The 22,532-nt window shown below is 34.3% G+C and overlaps 1 protein-coding gene and 1 long non-coding RNA gene across 14 annotated transcripts in view; one reads left to right on the top strand and one right to left on the bottom strand.

The window, feature by feature from the left end:
• Window positions 1-22,532, bottom strand: part of LOC138715528 (uncharacterized) — a 141,403-nt gene that overhangs the window by 33,185 nt on the left and 85,686 nt on the right. The window lies entirely within an intron of this gene.
• LOC138715526 (CD2 antigen cytoplasmic tail-binding protein 2 homolog) overlaps window positions 1-22,532 on the top strand; it is an 84,541-nt gene that overhangs the window by 32,484 nt on the left and 29,525 nt on the right. For all 12 annotated transcript variants that reach the window (XR_011336372.1, XR_011336373.1, XR_011336374.1 and 9 more), the window contains 2 exons: window positions 11,603-11,781; window positions 20,188-20,398. Coding sequence is in view for 8 of the 12 variants with exons in the window: in XM_069848568.1 (XP_069704669.1) it covers window positions 11,603-11,781; window positions 20,188-20,398 (390 nt within the window). In the remaining 4 variants the exon portion in view is untranslated. The remainder of the gene's footprint in view (window positions 1-11,602; window positions 11,782-20,187; window positions 20,399-22,532) is intronic.

Here is a 22,532-nt window from a genome sequence, read left to right as displayed (position 1 = left end):
ATAGCAGAAGCTATAACAAACATAACCTAAATAATATAAACAAGTGTTAGAAAAGTTTTAATTAGGGATGATGAAATAAACAAGAAACGTTTTAATTAACAATGATGAAATAAAAAATAAATATGAATAATTTTAAAAGAAACAATTATTGAAAGTACAATTTTCAAATTTGAATGTTTTAGTGGTTGGTGGTTCAGTTGATGTTATATTGGACGTGTGCGTAAAAGAAGTGAACTTGTTGATGTGCATGGTGTATCCCTCAACTTATTCAGGATTTCCGAATGGTGCTCTTCATATATGACCAGCGATCTTTATTAATTCTTGTTCTTGAATGGCAATGCGAGTCATATTTGAAAGTGCTGTGCATTGACTGGAGTGGTTTGTAATTTTCTGTTTTTTGACGTCCAGACCAGTGCAGTTTGAAATGTTGGCACACAAAGAAACAAATGCTAGGGTAGTGATAAAAATAAACAAATGCTAGGGACGCGATAAAATTAAGCAAATTCAAGGGACGTGATAAAATTGAACGATAAGCAGCCATGATTGGTTGAAAGACGTCCTTTCGTACAGTTTTATTGGTCAAAAGTAGTGTGACATAGCAAAAGTGTAATAGTCCTGCTAAGAGATCTTGCTGAAATTATCGGATTTTCTAGGCCTCTTATTTTATCAGTAAGTAATATCGTCTTTCCTTAGGAACTGTAATTTTTGCGCTCTCTCAAGCCAATACTGAATCTACACCACACAACCATTAAATATATGAAAAAGACCCAACCCACTTGATTAATAACTATAAAATATTTGGTTTTTAATAATATTATTATTATCTTACGCAAGTTTTGTAGTTTATATATTAACAGCATGGCATTAACTATATTAATAATTAATTTCTAATGGTAATGATGTCATCAAACCACCTCAAGTTTTGTAGATTTTAATATCCAATACACAGCTGTATTAAGAAAATTACACACTGCAGAATCAGACCTGTAAATTATTTTTAGTAATTCTTGAAGCTTTTAATAACCAATTGAATTTGAACTCTAAATATGTCAGCAATCCTGCAGGTCATGGTCTTCATGTAATAGCCCATTGGGTCATTCCATGGTTGCGTGTGTGACATTTTAACAGCAGATTCACTTACAAAAGATACTGTAGATTAAATGTTTTAAGAGATAACATTTTTATTTTTATATATTATATTAACCATCAATTACTTAATTCAGTTATGAAGTTTTGAGTTGGTTAAGAAGAATACACTTAAAAATAAAATATCAATCTTTGTTGCGTGTGTGACAAAATGATACAACTCCTTCTCATGCAAGTGAAGATTTTATTACAATCTGTTCTCTTGGATTATGAATATGATTGTAACTTGTTGGTGATATAAATAAAATGTATACTTTTGAGATGATATAATAGAAGTTGCTGAGGAACATTAAACATTCCACGTAAATTCCAATTTGAAAATGTTGCGTGTGTGACCATTGCATGTGTGACACTTGAAGACAGGTTAAGTTTCCATATTTTTACCAGCAGCAATGTGACATAGATATTTTTTATTTACAAAGGAAACAAAAAAATACCACTGCTATTGAAATTAATTTTAAAAAACATACAAATTTCAAATTTTTTACAAACATTCATGTAGGCTAAAATGCAAGCATAGTCACCTAAAGGCAAATTGACCCCTGTTATTAAGCAAATTAGGAGATTTCACTTTCTTCAGGATCACTGAGAAGTCCTCCCAAGATTTGTCCTCATTTACTGCCTACAACCAACACTTTCCACTGGGATGCATATACTTGAACAAAATTTGATTAGTCTCGTCCTCATACTCTATCACAATAGCAAAGAAAGGCCACCAGCATGGTTCAGTCGGTTAAGGCGCCTGCCTACGGTCTGAAGTTGCGTTCGGGCGCGGGTTCGATCCCCACTTGGGCTGATTACCTGGTTGGGTTTTTTCCGAGGTTTTCCCCAATCTTAATGTGAATGCAAGGTAATCTATGGCGAATCCTCGGCCTCGTCTCGCCAAATATCATCTCGCTATCACCAATCTCATCGATGCTAAATAACCTAGTAGTTGATACAGCGTCGTTAAACAGTCAACTTAAAAAAATAGCAAAGAAGACGTCTTGTTTCCTGCTAGACTTACCTGTTGCATTTAAAGATACAAGTACAAAGTCCCATGGCTCAAGTTTGGTATTGTCCTTGTTGCATGAAGATCTAGACTTCTTCTTCTTCTTCTTCTTCTTCTTCTTCTTCTTCTTCTTCTTCTTCTTCTTCAAGATGTAATAATTAGACTGTTGCTAATTCTTCTTGTTGAGAGCTTACAGAAACCTTCACCACACCTTCTTTAATAGGAGACACAAAGTAAACTTTATGCAGGCTTGGAATTGGCTACACATTTTTCCAACGATTATCCAGGAATGATGATAATGAATTCACTTCTTCTGCAGAGTAAATAGTGTTGTTACACCTTTTACACTATGTTTGGTACATTCATAGAATTCAGAAGACGAATTTATAATCACTTGGCGTGATTTCACCATTTGCCAAACAGTTCTTTTCAAAGTTCTCCCAACATTATCAACTGCTCCTTTGCCATGGGAAGTGGCAAAAAAATTCCATTCTGCAGAAATATTGAAGTCAGACTGAATATGTATGAGGTTCAACACTGCGAAGCAATTCTTGAACTGTGCAGCACAGCCACCAGAGAATATCTTCACATGTTGAATATTCGGAACTTGTTTCAGTTTCAAGTCTTAGAGAAGGGTTTTAAGGAATACCTAAATAGAATATTTGCTGTGTGACAAGTCATCACTTATAATGACATAATTATAGTTCTTCCCACATTTCAACCAAACAGCAGCAGTGAAAATGGTGGTTTGTCACTGACTCCAGTCAGCACTTTGAATTTCATCTTGGCTCAAAGATATGTAGTTTTCTGCAAAATCAGTTTGGATGACTGCATCATGAATTAGAAATTTTTTCTTCACCTCTTCAGAGTGTTTGGACTGTTGTCTTTTCACGTAACTATGGAGCTTGAATGCCATTCAACTGCATTTGTATTTTCTTCACATAGATACAGTTCCAGTTTCCAGGACAATTTGAGGTTGTCCTTCCACGTCTCTGCACTGAGGCCATTTCATTTCATTATTAACTGTTTCTTCATCACTAATGATGTTTTGAACAGAATTGCAGGCCGACTTGCATTTCTCACATGTATCTGACATCATTCAAAGTGTTCAATGTCACATACAAGGATGGCTAATAAATCTTGTTTACTACGTGGAAATAGCTACATCAATTTCTTTCCTACACTTTCCACCAAAAACTGCATGTTCCCATGGTAATGTTATGGGCCACAGAGGAAACGGGAAATACAAATGGTGGGCGAAGCTCGAAAAAATTGAATTTCTTTATCACACAATCGGGATATTCCTACACAAACTCTTTATAGGCTTCAGCAATGGTCATCATCATAGTTCATTTCTGTACCACTTCTTTCTTGCTGGTTTGAACATTCTTTATGGTGACTTTGTCTTTTTTACCTAGCTCAGTCCTGCTTATGTCATCACGGAGATAAAACTGCACCATGTTATCTTTTGTTTCATCATTCAATCTTTTACCAGTGGCGTATACTGGTTAAAGGGTTTGGGCTACCACTGACCCTATTATTACACAAAATATATTTTAAAATCCCTATAATAAAATTCCTTACATATTTATGTGAATTCCAGACGTCTTGATTGGGACGAAAATACGTTGATGACTTCGTCCTTGAAATTACAGTTGGGCCACTTGCAAAGTTTCTGTAGAAATGACTTTTCAATGGATATTAGTGCCAAGCCGGATAAACGTTCTTGTGTATGAGTTGATCTACAGTAGGATTTTATTCTCTTCAACGCAGAAAATGTTCTTTCTACCGATGCTGACGTAGCTGGTATTGTCACAATTAATGTTGCCAATTTAAGGACTTCAGGAATAACTTTGTTCAGCTGGTTTTCATATATGGCAGATAATATTTCATGGATAGGTTTGTTCGAAAAATCAAAGACTGCTGCTGAATATATTACACTTAATTCATTTTTCAAACGTACTTGATCAAAGTGACTGTTATAGGACTGAAATAATTTGTTTAGTGCCTCATTCGGGAAGTTTTCTCTATAAGCAGAAAATTTTTGAGAATCTAGAAGATGTGTGAACTGAAGCTTTCCATAATCAGAAAATCTGTCAGTAATTTCCATGTGCATACGATCTAGTATGCTGTAGTACAGCTGCCTGTATTTCAATTCATCATCTCCTTTTCTTCGCTTTAATGGTGGTTCCATTGTATTGGCTGAAGAGTTTTCATTTTCCATTTTACTCCATATGGACAGAAACCCACTACGTCTGAACTCGGATATAGTATTTTTTTTTAACTTTGATACCTCTTGCAAGTAGTATGCTATGTCTAGACTTTTTGTCTGAAGAATATTGTAGAGCACATCTGTATGTGCGAACACTCTAGCATAGACTTCAAGAAGAAATATATTCTGAAACTGTGAAAAAATTCAAATATCCTTGAGCCTGCACATTTACAGCATCATCCCAGTTTTCTTCAGAGTCATTACAAATGATATTTTTAAAGAAAGCAGTCCGTTTTTCTCTGTATTCCTTTACTGTATTTACAAGCCGAGATGTAAAATTCAATCTAGTTGGTGCTACTTTTGGGAGTTTCTTGTTCATAAATTCCTTGAGTTTTCTGATCTTTTAGGAGATGATGAGAAAAATGCAGCTAAACCCGACAGTGTTTTGAAAAAAATGCGGCATTTTGGAATGGATGAAGTAGTTTGTTGCAAAACTAAATTGAGAACATGGCTGTAACAATGGACAAATAGTGCTTGAGGATACTTTTCTTGAACTTTTGTTTTTAAGCCATTAATATTTCCCGCCATAACTGAAGCACCATCGTATGTCTGTGCAATTAACTTATTGCCGACATTGTAGCTATTCTGCTATAACACCTTCCACATGCTGAAACAAAGCAGCAGCAGTTTTGTCCGAACTGACATTTGTGAATCCTATAAACCGTTCTTGAACATTGGCAGTACTGTCGACGTATCTTCAAACAGTGGACAATTGACTCTGATTAGAGCAGTAACTTGTTTCATCAACAACAATGGCCACAAAAGGTTTTATGTTCTTTATCATAACCCCACTTATAGCAAATATTAAGTCATTCTGAATTGCGAGAGAAGTACCACGAAATACTGTTGAACTCTCAAGATGATTGGCCAGTAAATGGTCAAATTCACTTAAGGAACTTAAATATTCAATATAATTTCCTCTATTGTCTGATTCCACACTCTCGTTATGACCCCGAAAAGCCAATTCTTGTTTTCCTAGAAAGCAGACTGCGTTAATAAGATGCAGTAAAATCTCCCGATTTTTTTTTCACAAGAGCATTGTGTTGGTTGATGTGTAGAGCTTTTCGCTTATCTAGCTGTAAATCAATTCTTGTCTTCCCAAAGTTTGCATAGTTCATGCTACTACAAATATGAGCTTTTGATTTGTCGTGTTTTAGGACTGCCGTTTGAAGGGAGTTCATATTAGAAAACCCCTCTTTTGACCACACATTAGTTTCGCGGCTAAATAACAAACATGGCCAGCAAAATAGTTTAGACAGTTTAGAACTACCACACAACCAATTCCACTTACCATATGATGTTGAAGTGAAATGGCGTGTGTACTCTCGCTGTTTTTCTTTTACGTCCATGGACAAATTTAACTCAGGAGTTGGTCTTTCCATTTTCACAATTTCAACTTTCTCGTTGTTATGTACGACTGTTAAAAGGCACTTTTAATAAACCTTCTATTACACAGTCATTTTCAACACAAACCTCTCCAGAAACTTGTTCTGCCATATTTTTCACAATATCACTTAATTGGGAAATTAAAAACTTAATAATTCACAATTAATATAACTCTTAGACACTCGAACAAATCACAGATTTAAAATAATGTACTGCAAGAACACAATCACATTCATGAGCTAGCGTACTAAGCGTATTGCTGCTTCGTGCCTGCAAATAAACCGATCACGAGAGCGGCAACTCGCCCGGCCTACATTGCACGATGGAAACAGAAGGGAGCGGGTGGGGACGGGCAGTTGTGCAACAGGACAGCGTGCGCGGTACGGTCACAGGCTACCTCACATAGCAAGTGGTTTCTCCAGCGATGCCGCCTTGACAACTTGTTTCTTTTCGAGAGCAGAGAGTGCATATAAATCTAACAATTACTTTAATTTTAATTACTATGGTAAAACTAATAATACAAAATTATTACATTATGTTATATTATAAACTTTTTCTTTTGTAATTTCCTTGGGCTACTGCCAGTAGCCCCAGTAGTCCGCAAAATACGCCCCTGTCTTTTACGTATCTTCTTTTTTTGATTTTTGTAGCAGATTGTCTTTTTGCAAATTCCGGCAATTCCTCAAATATAAATTTCGATACCACTGCTTTCCTTTTCCTTAGGCTGTTCGATAAACCTCTGTTCACTTTAGGAACTGCTTTCCCTAGTGATCTGTTGCTCCTATATGAACCCCTTGTTGGAGATGCATTACTTATCTCAGGTACTCACTTTAGTTTTTCTCTGAGCCGCCTCTGTCTTATTCTGTTTTGCTTGCGCTTTAGCTTTAACTTTATTTTATCAGTTTGAAGAGCTTGTTTTTGTCTTTCCCTGTTTTTTCATGTTTTGTGTTGCGGGTGTGACATTTGATAATATGAGGCTAATGTCACACACGCAACGCAATTTTGAGAGCAAAATAGTCACGCTACAAAAAAAGTTGTTATATGTTAAAATTTAGATCTTGTGGATAACCTCACTTTCTGAAAGTTTCACTTTGCTAAGTTAATTACTTTCTTATGGGCATAAATAAAATTATATTTTGTGTTGCGGGTGTGACATGTGATCTTAATATTTTGATTTAGTCCCATGTACTTCAAAAACTCATTTGATTTGCTTCAAAATTTCACAGTAGAATGTGGAACATCTACACAGCAAGTTTCTCACGCAACAACAAATCAGAAGACAAGCAAAGATGATCAAAGCAGGAAACATATGAGGTGTATTTTTCCTTTTGTCAGCAGTACTATTAATAATAAAGTCAAATATGCATAGACATTAAATAATTTAATATTTTCATGAAATTAACTGTTTATCTGGTGTAAAGGTTCATCTACTCTAGAAATATGAATATTACAATTACTTTGAAATATTTTATTTTTTTTGCATTCAGGGTCCTTTGACATGGAATGACCCTATTGTTTATTGTAGTGTGTGTTTTGTTTTATTTTGTAATGTAATTAGTTCTCAAAACTGACGAAAGATGGATTTTGGAAAATATGAAAATTATGTAGGAAAACTGACATTTCACTGAAAACTACTATTTTTCTGAAAAAAACTTTGGGTTCCAAGCTTCAAAATGAGGGGGTCATTTATTAAAATCCATTGAGCTGTTGTCCCGTAATTTCCATTACCAGTTCAAATTATATATATAGATAGCGTAGTTTAGTATACATAATGTAAATAATTTATATTGTAAATATTAGTGTAATAATTGTTAAAGTGGTCCATGTTTTGTTCTGCCGAACTTGACCACAGTCATGTGAGCAATTAGTCAAGTACTTCGCTTGCTAGATGCACGCGCATTGTCTACTTAAAACTCCAGTAATACTTAACCTTATAGCCTCGTTGGACAAAGTATGGTCTCTTGTGATAATTGTACTACATCATAACATTTTGTACTTTACTGTATGTAAGTAGGTTATACATATAATCAGAAAATGGAAGAACAGTTGAAAGAAGAGCAGTTTGGCTTCAGGAAGGGAAAAGGTACGAGAGATGCAATTGGACTGCTACGAACAATCGGCGATAGATACCTAGAGAAGAATAAAGAAGTGGTTATAGTCTTTTTGAACCTAGAAAAGGAGTTTGACAGAGTGAATTGAAATAAATATATGGGGATCTTAAGAAAATTGGCGTGAATTGGAAAGAGCGGAGGCTGTTTAATAACCTTTATATGAAATGAGTCAAGTCAGGATAGGAGAAGAAATGTCAGAAGGAAGCAAAATAGGAAGAGGAGTAAGTCAACGATGCCCTTTATCACCTACCCATCTACTTGGAGGATTTAGTGAAGAACTGTTTTCAGAACATGGGAGGAGTAATAGTAGTAGGGGGAAGAAGAATAAAGTGTATAAGATTTGCTGATACGGCAATGTTAGCAGAAGAGGAGATGATAGTAAGGGATATGCTACTAAAGCTAAATGACAGCTGTGAGCAGTATGGAATGAATATAAATGCCAACAAGACGAAGACCATGGTCATAGGAAGAAAAATAAAGAAGGTAAACTTGCGAAATCTAAATGAGGCAATAGAGTAAGTGGACAACTTCAAATACTTGGGGTGTACTATAAGCAGTAACATGAGCTGCTGCCAAGAAGTCAAAAGGAGAATAGCAATGGCAAAGGAAGCCTTTAATAGGAAAAGGAGCATCTTCTGCGGACCCCTGTAGAAAGAACTAAGGAAAAGACTAGTGAAGTGCTTTGTGTGGAGTATATCATTGTATGGGGCAGAAACATGGACATTACGATGAAGTGAAGAGAAGCAACTAGGTTTAACATCATAGATATTTATAACTTTAGTTGTATTAGATTTTAGATTCCGACTCGAAATTCTTGTATATATGAAGATATCTATGGCAGTTCATGAAAAATACCACATCGTTGCACTGGCGTAGTGTGCGTGATTAGAATGCACAAAAATGTCGATTTAGACAGAATTTTAAAAGTTATCATAATTTAATGGCAGACCTGGTGTATTCTGGCAGAGAGACTCAAGCATTTTGTGTCACGCTCAAAGAACTTCGATATGAAGAGGTGGATTCCAAACTGGCCTAAGTCCAAATGACAAGTTATGAGAGAAATGACGAAAACTGGTAAAATAAATTTAACGCTCTTAGATCCGTTTGAAAAAAACATATGCAGACACTAAGTTAAGACTTAGGAGAATCTGTTAAATAAACTTAGACAGTTATAGCACAGTCTAGTATATACAGTCACAAAGTTCAATACATAGGGAATATGCATCCCTAGATAGTTGCTAACCATTAGGATCGCTACTATCACCTCATCGCAGACAACGTGAAATAGTACCGGCACAGTCTGTTGTTCCTAGTACCCACAACAACTCAAGCTTCGTGACTGTATATACTAGACTGTGGTTATAGCCTATATAGGCTTGAAAAGGATTAATTAAAGCTTGAATAAAGCAAGTTAAAATCTTAAAAAAAAGACTTAGGACACTTTGGAATCCTCCTCTTCATATGTGCAAACTCCCCCACAGTGGCATGGCAGATGTCCAACCTGCACTCCACCTCCAACCAGATATTCAGAAACATTTGTGCTGTCGATAGCTTGACGAATTTTGTGTCACAAATCGTTGAAGTTATCCTGAGGTACATGATACACTTGGTCCTTCACAAAATTTCACAGGAAAAAATTCAGATGAGTAAGATCCAGTGAACATGGGGACAAGTGAATGCTTCGGCTCAAATCGACTTCCTCAGGCTTCTTGCAAAGATGAATTCTTTCCACTTTTTCCTCAAACACCGTCCTTTTACTATCACAATAAAGCCCATTTCTCGTAATTGCTTGTCTCATTTAATTTGCTCACATCTAGGTAGAAACATCTTTGTGATGCTTAAAATTAAATTCTTTCCGAAATGCACATTGCCTACACTTCACGGATTTCACTTCCATCAGTGAAAGAACGCAGAACAATTTCTGTTGAGGTGTTCATATCTTCGCTCATTCTGATCATGCACATCACACCAGCACCAAAGTATGGTATTTTTCATAAATTGTCACAGATATCATCATATTTACAACAATTTCGAATTGGAATCTTAATACAGTGAAAGTTATAAAAGGTCGTAATATTAGACCTATAAGCCAGACAAGTGGTACAGTAGTTATATAATGTGTTATGATCTTAAATTTTTCCATAATTTCGTAAGAGTAACATCATACAATATTGTATTAATTGTATTGTTCATGAATATAATTCTATGTGCTGTATTCTCTTTCATATAATAAGCATTAATATCCTTCGGAATATGTATGATAAGAACTTTCTTGTGTTAAATTTTAACGTACCTTGTTAACATGTTTCGACCTATTTTCGGTCATCTTCGGAACTGGTCGTTGTTGGTCTTGGCGCCTCTTGTTTCCTGTGTGGGTGCGTTCGTGTTAAAAGTTGTGTAATCAAGATGTATAATCAAGATAATACAAGTCATTTAATACACAAATATAGATCGGAATGGATAAAAGCCATAAAAACATCACACCACTTACATTTTAACCACGAATGCCTAAAACACACCCCAACGATATTTTCAACACACAACTCAATTTCAAAACACATACACTCTTTGACTCTACACTACGAACGCACCCACACAGGAAACAAGAGGCGCCAAGACCAACAATGACCAGTTCCGAAGATGACCGAAAATAGATCGAAACATGTTACAAGATACGTTAAAATTTAACACACGAAAGTTCTTATCATACATATTCCGAATTGATACAGTGTTAAAAGTTGTGTAATCAAGATTTGTAACATTTATATCCGTTGTAGATCACAATTCAGTCACATTTTTCTTTTCATTTTTATTGGTTCTGAAATCTTGCTATTATCATGCTATTCTTAAATTCCTTACGGACTTCTGTTTTCCTGTTTTTAACTTATTTATATGTCGTTTCTCAGAATTATTGGGAATATTATTTTGTAAATTTTTTAAAAGTCGCCTAGGCCTATTAATAACTTACTGTTCATGTTACCTTAAGCTTTCTCACAACCAACAAAATATGATATATGGTGATAAAAGTCGTTCTTTTACAATATTGCGTATACAACTTGTGCTCTTCTTAAAGCGGCACTTTTCTCTCTCTAAGATATTCTCAAATCATGTTTGAATTCATTTTGTATAATGCAGATAATTCATTACTATATTTTCTTTTGCCTTGTTTATTAATGCAGTCCTTATTTTCAATTTCTATGTATCTGTTTATTTCATTCATTCGTAATTGTCTGCCCAAGGGCAGATCTATCAGTCCAAATCCAATTTTTTCCAATCTTTCCTCTTTTCCTCCTACTTCTTAAACAATCTATACAATCTCTATATCTTAATATTGATCTGCTTATTGTTGTTGTTTAGTCAACTGTCCGAAGACAGGTCTGAATCTCATAAGTGACACCATAAAGTATCACTCATGAGGCAACTAGGCCAGGAGATAATGGGGTAGGGTGGCCAGTTCCTTTCCCCCTCCATTGCATACATCGCTGACTAGTTACATATTACACTAATCAGACTTCAGATGTATACAAACAATTGATCTTTCTCTGATACATATCATCAAGTGATGTACTGCCTGATAATAGATGTACATATCAGCCAGAACTGCAATCAGAGGTAGATCTGTTTATTATTCTTCACTAATTATGGTCTTTTAAATTTTTTAATGCAAAATAAAAATTAGAACCGTTACTTCCTCAGGAGGCAACAAAACTATGTCAGCATCAGAGCGATGGAGGCGAAAGAAAACTGGACAAGATGATGGTCAGCAGGGAAACCAGCAGCAGGTAACGGATTTGACAGAACTGGCTAATCGTCTCCTTACCGAAACTGGTAACATGGATATTTACCAGGAAAGCTATGAACATATATCGAAGTTGGTAAGTTCATTTAGATAAATATCTAGAATGGCTTTCTTACATAAATTTCAGAGATATACGGTCTTACTAATAAACCATATATAGTTTTTATACGAAACTTATGTAGAGTTGGGACAGTAAAACGTTACTAATAAATCATGCATAAGTGTTGGATGTATAAGAAGCCTGTAACTATACATGGGAATTGCTTTGCAGTAGTTATGTACACGAAATCCCTTGTTTAAATGTTGTACAGAGATAAAAAAAAATGGGCACCCCTCCAACAGCTGTTTGTATACTTACTGGCTTTTAAGGAACCCAGAGGTTCATTGCCACCCTCACATAAGCCCGCCATTGGTTCCTATCCTGAGCAAGATTAATCCATTCTCTATCATCATATCCCACCTCCCTCAAATCCATTTTAATAATATCTTCCCATCTACGTCTCAGCCTCCCTAAAGGTCTTTTTCCCTCCGGCCTCCCAATGAACACTATATGCACTTCTGGATTCGCCCGTATGTGCTACATGCCCTGCCCATCTCAAACGTCTGGATTTAATGTTCCTAATTATGTCAGGTGAAGAATACAATGCGTGCAGTTCTATGTTGTGTAACTTTCTCCATTCTTCTGTAACTTCATCCCTCTTAGCCCCAAATATCAGCTGTTTGTATAGAGTGTCATTTTATGATGATGGTTGCCATGTAACTACAGAAGAACAAACCAAAGAGCACAGAAGAATTAGAATAATATTGCTGTAGCTCATACTCTTTGACCAAAATATAGTGTGGTAATCGACTAGGTCCAGTTTTACTATCAATACTTAGCATGGCACACTAGCGCTCACTATTGGATGCAATAGAGAACCACAATTTTATTACTCTATCACCTTTTGTAATGAAGTAATGACGAAACTATGACATAGTTATGTAAACAGTTGTACTGTTATACATTATGTATGTAGTGATTATTAGTAAGAAATTTACACACTACTTATAAACGAGCTATCATTGTGTAAGTATAAGACAGTTAAATGTCTGTATAAGAGTTTTTATTAGTAAGACATTATTAAAAATGTCTGCCAGAGACAATTCTGAAATGTTATAAATTCATGGCAATTCCAACTTTGTAATACAGCTCAGAAACATGAACCTTAACATTTTGGCAACTTCAAAGAATAAAAGTGCAGAAATTAGAACTCCTAAGGCCTTTGGTTGGATATACTTTATATGATCACAAATGGAATGTCTACATCAGGAATGAATTAAACATAACTGCCATCACTGGTACCATATCAACATACAGAAACAACGGGTATGAACATGTATCACGGATGCCCAATAACAGGCTGCCTCAGAGGCTATTTCACTATAATCCTTGTGGGAAGAGAGAGATCTGGGCGACCAAAAGTGCAATGAAGAGACCAGCTTTCAGCCAGCATCCAACATGGACCCTATTCTACAAAAGTATGGTCTAATACATTACAAGTGTATTGAGCTGTAACTAATAGTTATTAGTAGAGCTAGGATTCGTATGTAGTAAAAGCTAATATTTTTAGTCGGTATAGTTTATAAACATACAAGCCATGCTCCCCAGTCCTTATATTTGCCATTCTTGTCATTCAGTACTTCCATTAGTTAGCACTAAGGATCTTTAATCCTCTTAACCACCACTTACAAAACAGCAGCTGCATTGTCTAGTCCTTGTGACTTTTCTTGCATTTCCAGTCTTGTCAACCAGGCTTAAAACCTTCTTAACTGGCATCACATCGACTCAACTATACTCGGCATCATTCTTAACTCTTACTAATATAAATCCTAGCTCTAGTTATTAGTCACAAAGATTTCTTGTACATTTGTACTTTATTACTCCATATTTACAACAGTAGAGTTGTAACTTTATATTCCACAATACCATACAAGAACATTTGAGGACCGTTTTTGCTAACTGAAAAAAACTAAATTTTACAGGAGAGACAAAACACTATAGTAAGCACGTTTTGCTGTATGTCTCACTTATAGCAGAAAGCAAGTTTTGAAAAAACGATCACACTTTGACACACTACAATGAAGAGAAATAACCCAATTTTACTAAGATGCTTTGAACATCATGTAGAGATCTGCCTTGTATTAACAAATCCATCAAAATCTCAATTTTGCAAATTTTGCAGTTAGCAAGTTTTGCAAAAATGGTCCTCATTTACTAATGAACCTTGTATTCCCTACCTTAGTGCCAAGTATAACATCCCTCTCTTCAATTGGTCAGTGACATTTATTTTTTGGTGCTCGGAGTACTTTACCAAAATTTACATATAATTTTTTAAAACAATTACTAATATCTTTTGAAATTCAAATAAATCATCTCGCAAATTCTTAAAGATTCCCTGCAGATTATACAATTTCATTTATACCACTCAGAAGGCCTTAATTAAGGATATGGTAATTTTAAATAAAATCTTTTATTTATAAGTATAATTTTAAAGTAATTTTCTAAGATTTTATTTTATAATTGATAATCAGTGGTGCTTAATTATTACATTTTATTTTTATAACAATACTCATATTTAATTAATTATATTTTTATTTGCTATTAATTTCCGGATCCTTGTGGTCATCCTTAATTAAGGCCGGACGATTTATTTCTCTCTCTCTTAATGTATTAACCACTTCCCTTATTATCCCGAGTTAACTCGGGTTGCTAACATGTGTCAAAATTTATTAACCCGAGTTAACTCGTTTGAGTCCCATTATCTACTTCATAGTGATTTTTTAAGTATGTAAGAAAATTAGTGATGTACAGTGATTCTGCAATATTAAATGACCTCTTTACGAAAATAAAAAAATATGACACTTTTTTTCACAAAACTGGTAAAATAAATAGTAAGGGAAGAGGTTAAACCATACACCATACTAATATGGTGTATAATACAATTTGCTGCTGTAAATTACTATAAACTGAAAATTTTCAACGAAATTGCAAAGCGATTTTGAATCTTTATTTGCCACCTCTAACATAAGAGTGCTGAAAGCATCAAGTACAATTCTCACTTCTCCCTATCCACTTTCTAATCCACACTTTTCTTTTCCGTTTCTTATTTTTATTTTTTCACTTTTATTAAAGGGAGTCATCAAGCTCTAGCTTACTAATGTTAAAACAGCAATATTAATGACCCATTATCTCAGAACATACTAGGTATAGAAATGTGATATTTTACAGGATGTTTATGCATTCCTTCTGAGTGCACTGATTCGTTTTGATGATAAAATATCTAATAGAAAAACAATATTTTTTTTATAAACTTCTAAAATTAAAAACAAGAATTAGACATTTTATTTATTTTTATTATTATTATTTTTTAATAAACTATTATAGCAAACTCAATCAAAGGAATTCCATATCATCACATTGTTACCTGAAATGTATCGTAAAAATTTCATGCAGATAGACCTAGTAGTTTCTGAGAAAACAGGTCATTTATGTTGAAAAATGTAGTTTTAAGTAAATCATGTTTGAAGTAAAAATTTCTATAAAAATTCACCTATTACAGAAAAAAATATTTTAAAACCCTTCTGGTTGGTGGTCCTCGTCTTCTTCTCTATCCTGCTCAACTAATACTGCCCTCCTTCTCTTGGATCTTGCCCCTTTGGTTGTGTTTGTTACCATTATTCGCAATGTGTCCAAGTTAGCCATGTTTTTTGAGGTATTATATCCTATTTGAATACCTAGATCCTTCGATGCCTGTATTCTTGCAATGTATCCATCATTAAATGTGAGTACAGCATCTAGTATACTAAATTCCAACGTTGACGTACCAACAGACACATTTTTTTGGGACTCAGTGTCCACACCTGTGGAGTAACGGTCAGCGCGTCTGGCCGCGAAACCAGGTGGCCCGGGTTCGAATCCCGGTCGGGGCAAGTTACCTGGTTGAGGTTTTTTTCCCGGGGTTTTCCCTCAACCCAATACGAGCAAATGCTGGGTAACTTTCGGTGCTGGACCCCGGACTCATTTCACCAGCATTATCACCTTCATTTCATTCAGACGCTAAATAACCTAGATGTTGATACAGCATCGTAAAATAACCCAATAAAAAAAATAAAAAAAAAATAAAAAAATTGGGACTCAGTGCCAAACAACGTTATTAAATGATTCATTAATATTGTGAGTTCATCAGAATGGGAAAAATCTTGAAACACAGGCTTACGAAGCATTAATTTTACTATTAAACAAGTCAAACCACAGTCTTCTAAGACAATTAGTTCCTGAGATAATAATTTTTTTGTGAAAAGTGGTAAATTTTTTCTCTAAAACACAAATACACTAATATTTTTAAAAAAATATTTTAAATAGCTAATATTTGAATATTTTAATAAACCGAACACCAAATTAAGCAGAATGAACCATACTTTCATAAAGTTTAAAAAAATTTTAAATGTTAATTTTTTTTCCCCCTTAATTTAACAATTCTGGCCATGGCTTCAACTATTCCCACTTCTAACATTTTCTTATGATAGTATGGTCTCATTCTGAGTCTCATGTAAACACTTCCAATAGAACTCCAAAAGGAAATAACATTTCAATGGATACCTAGTCATTGTGGTATACCTGGAAACGAGAAAGTCGATAATATTGCAAAACAGGCAACATATTTGCAACCAAGACCTCTTCAAGTGATATCTCTATCCAGTGCTTTTGCTTCAGTAAAGTCTCATTTTACAAACCTATGGATCAACAATTGGCTCTCTTCTGACAAAGGAAAAATTTTACAGTCTGTACAGAAGAAACCAAATGACCTGGAAATGTACAAAAACTTGCCCAGATATGTTCAAACATTTTTAACAAGAACCAGAACAGGTCAAATTGTCACTCAATTGTACCTACACCAATTTCACATTTCTGATAATCCTACTTGCCTGTGGTATAATAATCATGATGAAGATCTGGAACACATTCTTCTATACTGTCCATCCATAAACCACAAAAGAAGTAAATTAAAATCATCAGTACCAGTTGCAGAAGACACAGCCCTGCAGTATATATTGACTACACCTCAACTCTGGCTACTAGCAACAGGCATCTATAATGAACACCGATCAAAATACCCTCATTTCTCGTGAAAAACAAAAACTGAATTTACTACAGTGGACTTTATGTTGTCAGCAAACAGCTGGATACATTAAGATAATTGATTGATTAAACACTTCCCATCATGAGAGTGAACTATAGCAACTCTCACGAGAGAGCTGTCACTGTGTAAAAGAGGCTTTAATGTATGTAGTGTAAAGTAGGTTCACTTTGTGTTTCTCAATGTACCATAACTGACAACTCAGGTAGTGCTAGCTACCAGGGATTTCTTCAGTTATTTGTTCCATAGACCATTTATCACAAAAATCTCATGGCATTGATCTCCTGGAAAAATGATGGGTACAATGCAGTAGATTTCCATTGATTTCTGCAATAACCATAAGGATGATTGTGTCAATTATGAAGCAGTGGTCGAATGACAGCACAGAAAAGGGGAATATTCTGGAAAAACTTGATACATCATCATCATTGGTCATTACAAATTTTACTTAGATTGCCTGGATTGGAAAGTTTGTGCTCTAGCTGTCTGGGAATAAAACATCAGATTCATCTCACACCTCCTGAAAAGAAGATTCTGAAATGTTGTACCTCTCAACCATAATAATGCCAAGCTATATGCATAACTCAGTGCTTAGTATTTATGAATAGGGATTGGATTTCTGTGACATGTCATATTTTTATCCCATTCTCTTTTTATAAGCTTAAGTTAAATTAAACATATTTCTAGCTTTTCTAAACATATCACAGTGTTTATTGATTATGTTGTTGCTGTTGACCAATACTAAGGATCTTAGATTTCTTCCATTCTCCTGCAGGTGTGCCAATAGTATTTGGTGAGCTGCAATGGTAAATCAGCATCTAATTTCTTTATTGCTGGGCATTGTAGCAAATGTTCTTTATCCATGATGGATTTCTGATTTCTACAGAGGGTGCACTGTGAATGCTGGTAGATATTAATTCGATGTAGATGAGAGGCGAGACAATCATGTTCAGTTGTTACGCGAAATATAGCAACAGCCTTTTTTTCGTGGTAAATCTGGGATGTTATTACTGTCTAGCAGAATATTCCAATGTTTGCCTTCGCTTTTCTTGAGGAATTCCTGTTTACAAAAGGACTGGACTATGTGTTTGATCCTGACTTTTGAGGCATGAAAAGAGATTGTATTATTTTGAGTTTGTCTGATGTTTGTTCCTTTTTTGGCCAGGAAGTCAGCTTTCTCATTATCTACTATTCCACAGTGTGAGGGTATCCATTGAAAAACTACCTCTTTACGCACCCTTGTAGCATTTTAAGAGCAGAAAGAATTTCTCTTCCTTGTCTGTTTTCTGGAGGACTTGATGTTAGTGCTTGGAGTCCAGATTTACAATCACTAAGTATAACCACTTTGTTAAATTTATGTATGTGATGATAAATCTGTTTCAGGGCTTCTAATTCACCATCATAATGAGTGGACAGTATTCCAAAAGATATGCGAGAGCTAAAAATGTCACTTAGATTCATGCTCCAGCATTACTATGTTTATCAAGCAGAGATCCATCTGTATAAATATGAAGCCATTCAGATATTGGATATCTTGTACATATGCTTTCAACAGCTAGTGATTTTAATACTGATTGGTCGACGTCACATTTTGCAGTGATGTATTGTATCAGATCATTTTCACATTTAATTTCAGGCTAAGAAAGTGGCTATACTGAGAGTAGAAGCTTTTCTATATTATCAGTTGTTTGTACATTGTATTTACTTTGTAATTTATAAATATCCTGGAAGAAGCCAGATTGTGTTTTGAGTTTCCGTTCAGAATTTTTTAGTTCCTCCAAAAATCATTGTTTATTGTTTATAAAAATCCATATTTTACCATTAAGTCATATTTGATCAAAAATGGCAGAAAAGCATATTTTTAGTTATATTACAACAATCTTAACAGTTCTCCAAACATGTTTTGTGTCAATAATGGCAAGAGATTTTGTTTACGTTTGGCTATTTATTTGGATTTATTTCCCTAAGAAATATTTTGTGGTTAAATGAAGTTTGAAGGTAATTGGATTCGCCAGCAATAAGTTGTCAAAACACAAAGGACAAAAGGATGTTAGGATTATGGTCAAATTGTTGCTGATCGGTCTCACCTTCATCTCTTCACCCTGTTGCCATAACAGTCAGTGACCCTGTTAACATAGCTGTAATAAAATTAGTCACGCAGAGGACAGATGTTGGATATTTTTCACCCGTCTTTTACCCCTGCTATTTTTATAGGCTGAACAGTTTGCTATGGACAGTACAAGGAGTTAATATTCACAAAAACAATTTTGCAGAATAGCCAATACAGAGTTTTTAAAGTAATTTTTAGACTATATTTAATTTGTTTTGCGTCATATTTCCAGTTTTTCTTTACCATATTTTAGTATTCTTATGGCATATGTGCATACATATTTCCAAAGTTTTTAGTAATAGAAATCCGAGCTCTATTTCTGATTATAGGCACTTTTGGTCGTCTAGTCACTGCCACAGGTCACAGGAGAGCCAAATCCTAGCAATTCCTGTCATAAAGTGTTGAGTTCAGTGTTAGAGAAGGCTTTATGGCCTTAACTCTGCCTGGTTAAATAAAACCATTATTATTTTTATTATTACTATTCATCCTCTTTCACTCTCTCAGTCCCTCGTCAATGGAATTCTCTATCAGAATATTAGGGACTACCAGACAATAACTACTTTCAAGAATAGGCTAAGCAATTTCTTACGAACATAGTCAAATTGAAGATATCTTAATCATAATTGAGTTTAATCATTTCATTATATTGTAGGTCTAATAATGAGTATTATTATTATTATTATTATTATTATTATTTATTATTATTATTATTGGTATTTTGGGATGACAAAAGAAACTGTTTTTATTGTATTACATTAATGATGTATTATGTAGCTATTATATTATATATTATATTATATTATGTTTTGTTTATAGCAATGTACTAATTTTATATCATACTGATTGAGTGGAAAAGAAGGATGAATGTCCTTAACTCTGTCAATTAAAATAAAACAATACATTGGAAGAATTTTAGTTGAAAAATACATTTTTTAATTACTTTAAGAGTCGACCTGGTGACATAGTCGGTAGAGTGCTGGTTTTCTGTGCCTGATGTTGCTTAAATGCAGTAGGCTCATGTCAGTAGATTTACTGGCATGTAAAAGAACTCTTGTGGGACAAAATTTCAGTACACCAGTGGTCCTGATATAACCTCAGCATTTGCGAGTGTTGTTAAATAAAACATAATTTTTAAATTATTTTTAGAATTTTAGTAACTTGTAATTATTATTTATTGCATTTATGTCCATTTCAGATTGAGGATTCAGAACGTAAAAATGTCAAGAAAGAGAGTAGATCAGCAATAAATTATGATGATGCATTGGATATGTATGCTGAAGACTTTGACGAAAAGGAAAAAGCAAGACTTGAAAAGAAAAAGGAAGGAGTATCTAGTGCTGGTACAGGAGAAGAAAATGGAAATAGAGTTGATGATACATCCAGAAGTGCACACAAAGAAAGCGAAGGTAATTATAATGCTGTAATCAGGCAGTCAAATTTATAATGATAGTAGAGTGATAGTGATGGTGTATATATACATTCACATGTGAGTGTGCATGTGTTTTCTTTTGTTTAACTGCTGTAACTGCTGTCAGTACTTAAGATCTGTTGGAAACGTTTAGAGGCACTAATTAAAAAAAAAACAGCATATATCATAGTGAGGATCACGTAAGAGCAGTTCCTAAAGGACTAATTTGGCTGTCTCTTCAGTGTTGCCAATTAATACCAGATATCACCAAAGAGGGTAAAATCACAATGCCATGTACTATAGAAGTAATAATAATAATCATCATCCTTGCTTGTATTGGACCTAGTGGCTCATTACGGTCTCTTGCCAACGGTTGAACGGCCTGCCCAAGGATCTCTTGCCCACAGGATGGTAATTTAAAATTTGGCGTGGAATTCTAGAACGAGGCATTCAGATGACATGTGATCTCCAGTTTTGTCTGTATTTCTGTAGGTATTCTGTAATCGGTTCAATCTGCAGTTCTTTCATAATGTCAAAATTTCTAATGTGATCCATTCTCGTGTATCCCGCTGTACGACGCATAAATCTCATTTCTGCTGCCGTTAATCTTTGTGAATCAGTATTACGAATCGTCCAAGCTTCACTACCAAAACAGAGTATAGGTCTGGCCAATGTTTTATAAATTCTGGTGAGCGTGTGTTTTTGTACTAAGGTTGGTTTGAATATCTGATTAATTATCCCCATTGCTCTGTTGAATTTAATAATTTTCTCATTCAAATCTTTTTCTTCTTCATATGAAATTTGGTAGCCGAGATATCTAAAATTTTTAACTTGTTTGATGATCTTATTATTGATGCAAATTTTGCTACAGACTGATTCCTTTCCTAATAAAGTCATCACTTTAGACTTGTCATTCCTTTCCTAATAAAGTCATCACTTTAGACTTGTCAGTTGAAATTTCCGTATTGAAACTTTGTGCCATTTGATTAAAGTTGTAAACCAAATGTTGTAAATTATTTTCTGAAGTTGCCATAAACACAATATCAGCAGCAAATAATAAGGTATCCATTTGGGACAAACGTCTTATCGGTATACTTCCATGTGGTTTCAATCTCCATTCCTTAATAATGTGATTCATGTATATTATAAATAATAGAGGAGATAAACTACAACCTTGTCTCACCACTTGATTTATGCGTTTCCATTCTGAATATTTGTTTTCAATCCTAACCTGTATATAATTATTATTATAAATATTGTAAATAGCTGTTATTTATTGATTTGGAATACCATCATGTGCTAAAATATTTAATAATTTGTTTCTATCTACTCTGTCGAAGTCTTTTTTCATATCAATAAATGCCAGGTGGGTTTCAATATTAAATTCTCTATGTTTTTCGATCAAAAGCTTCAGTATAAAATATAATAATAATAATAATAATAATAATAATAATAATAATAATAATAATATAGTATTAACAGTAACGATGTCTTGCTCATGTACCACATCTCATCTTTATGTTGGGAGGTGTCTTGTAAATGGTTCAATAATTTGTGAAAGAGTATATTTTTCTCTTGGACCTCTCGCACATTATGTTGATAATTAGTAGATTAATATGATTTAATGTTTTATTTTCAAAAGGAAAATATTTGACAAGTTTTTGGGCATTGAATCTTAGTTGCCTTGGCTAGGTAATAGGTACTGTTTTGTTTCCCTAAAGTTTGCAGCACTTACTCATAGAGAGATCAGCTGTTAATGTATGTTTTTCAAGGAGTTATTGTTGAAGAAATATTTAGAAAGTCTGCACTGTTAATTCCAGGATCAACTTTTTACTCTGTACTACATTCTTTCTGCCATTCATTTTCAGTAGTTTGAGTTAATAACAATTAAGAGTTCAAGTGAATATTTTTTTGACTTACAAATGTCACAGTTGTTTTGAAACTTGAAAAATTAAGGACATCAACTCATCTGTAACATTCATGACAAAATGTGTGTAACTTCCGTGACATGAAAGAAACACCTATAAAATATATAGCGATTATGATTTTGTGAACTAATTGGATGCCATGAGATTTGCATAGCTTTCACATCGACACTATGAGAATGAATCTCATTTTGCTTGAGGTAGAGA

This window comes from Periplaneta americana, chromosome 15 (genome assembly GCF_040183065.1).
Source record: "Periplaneta americana isolate PAMFEO1 chromosome 15, P.americana_PAMFEO1_priV1, whole genome shotgun sequence".
Classification (NCBI taxonomy): Eukaryota; Metazoa; Arthropoda; class Insecta; order Blattodea; family Blattidae; genus Periplaneta; species Periplaneta americana.
Note: the sequence above shows the minus strand (reverse complement) of the source record. Positions and strands in the feature narration are given on the sequence as shown.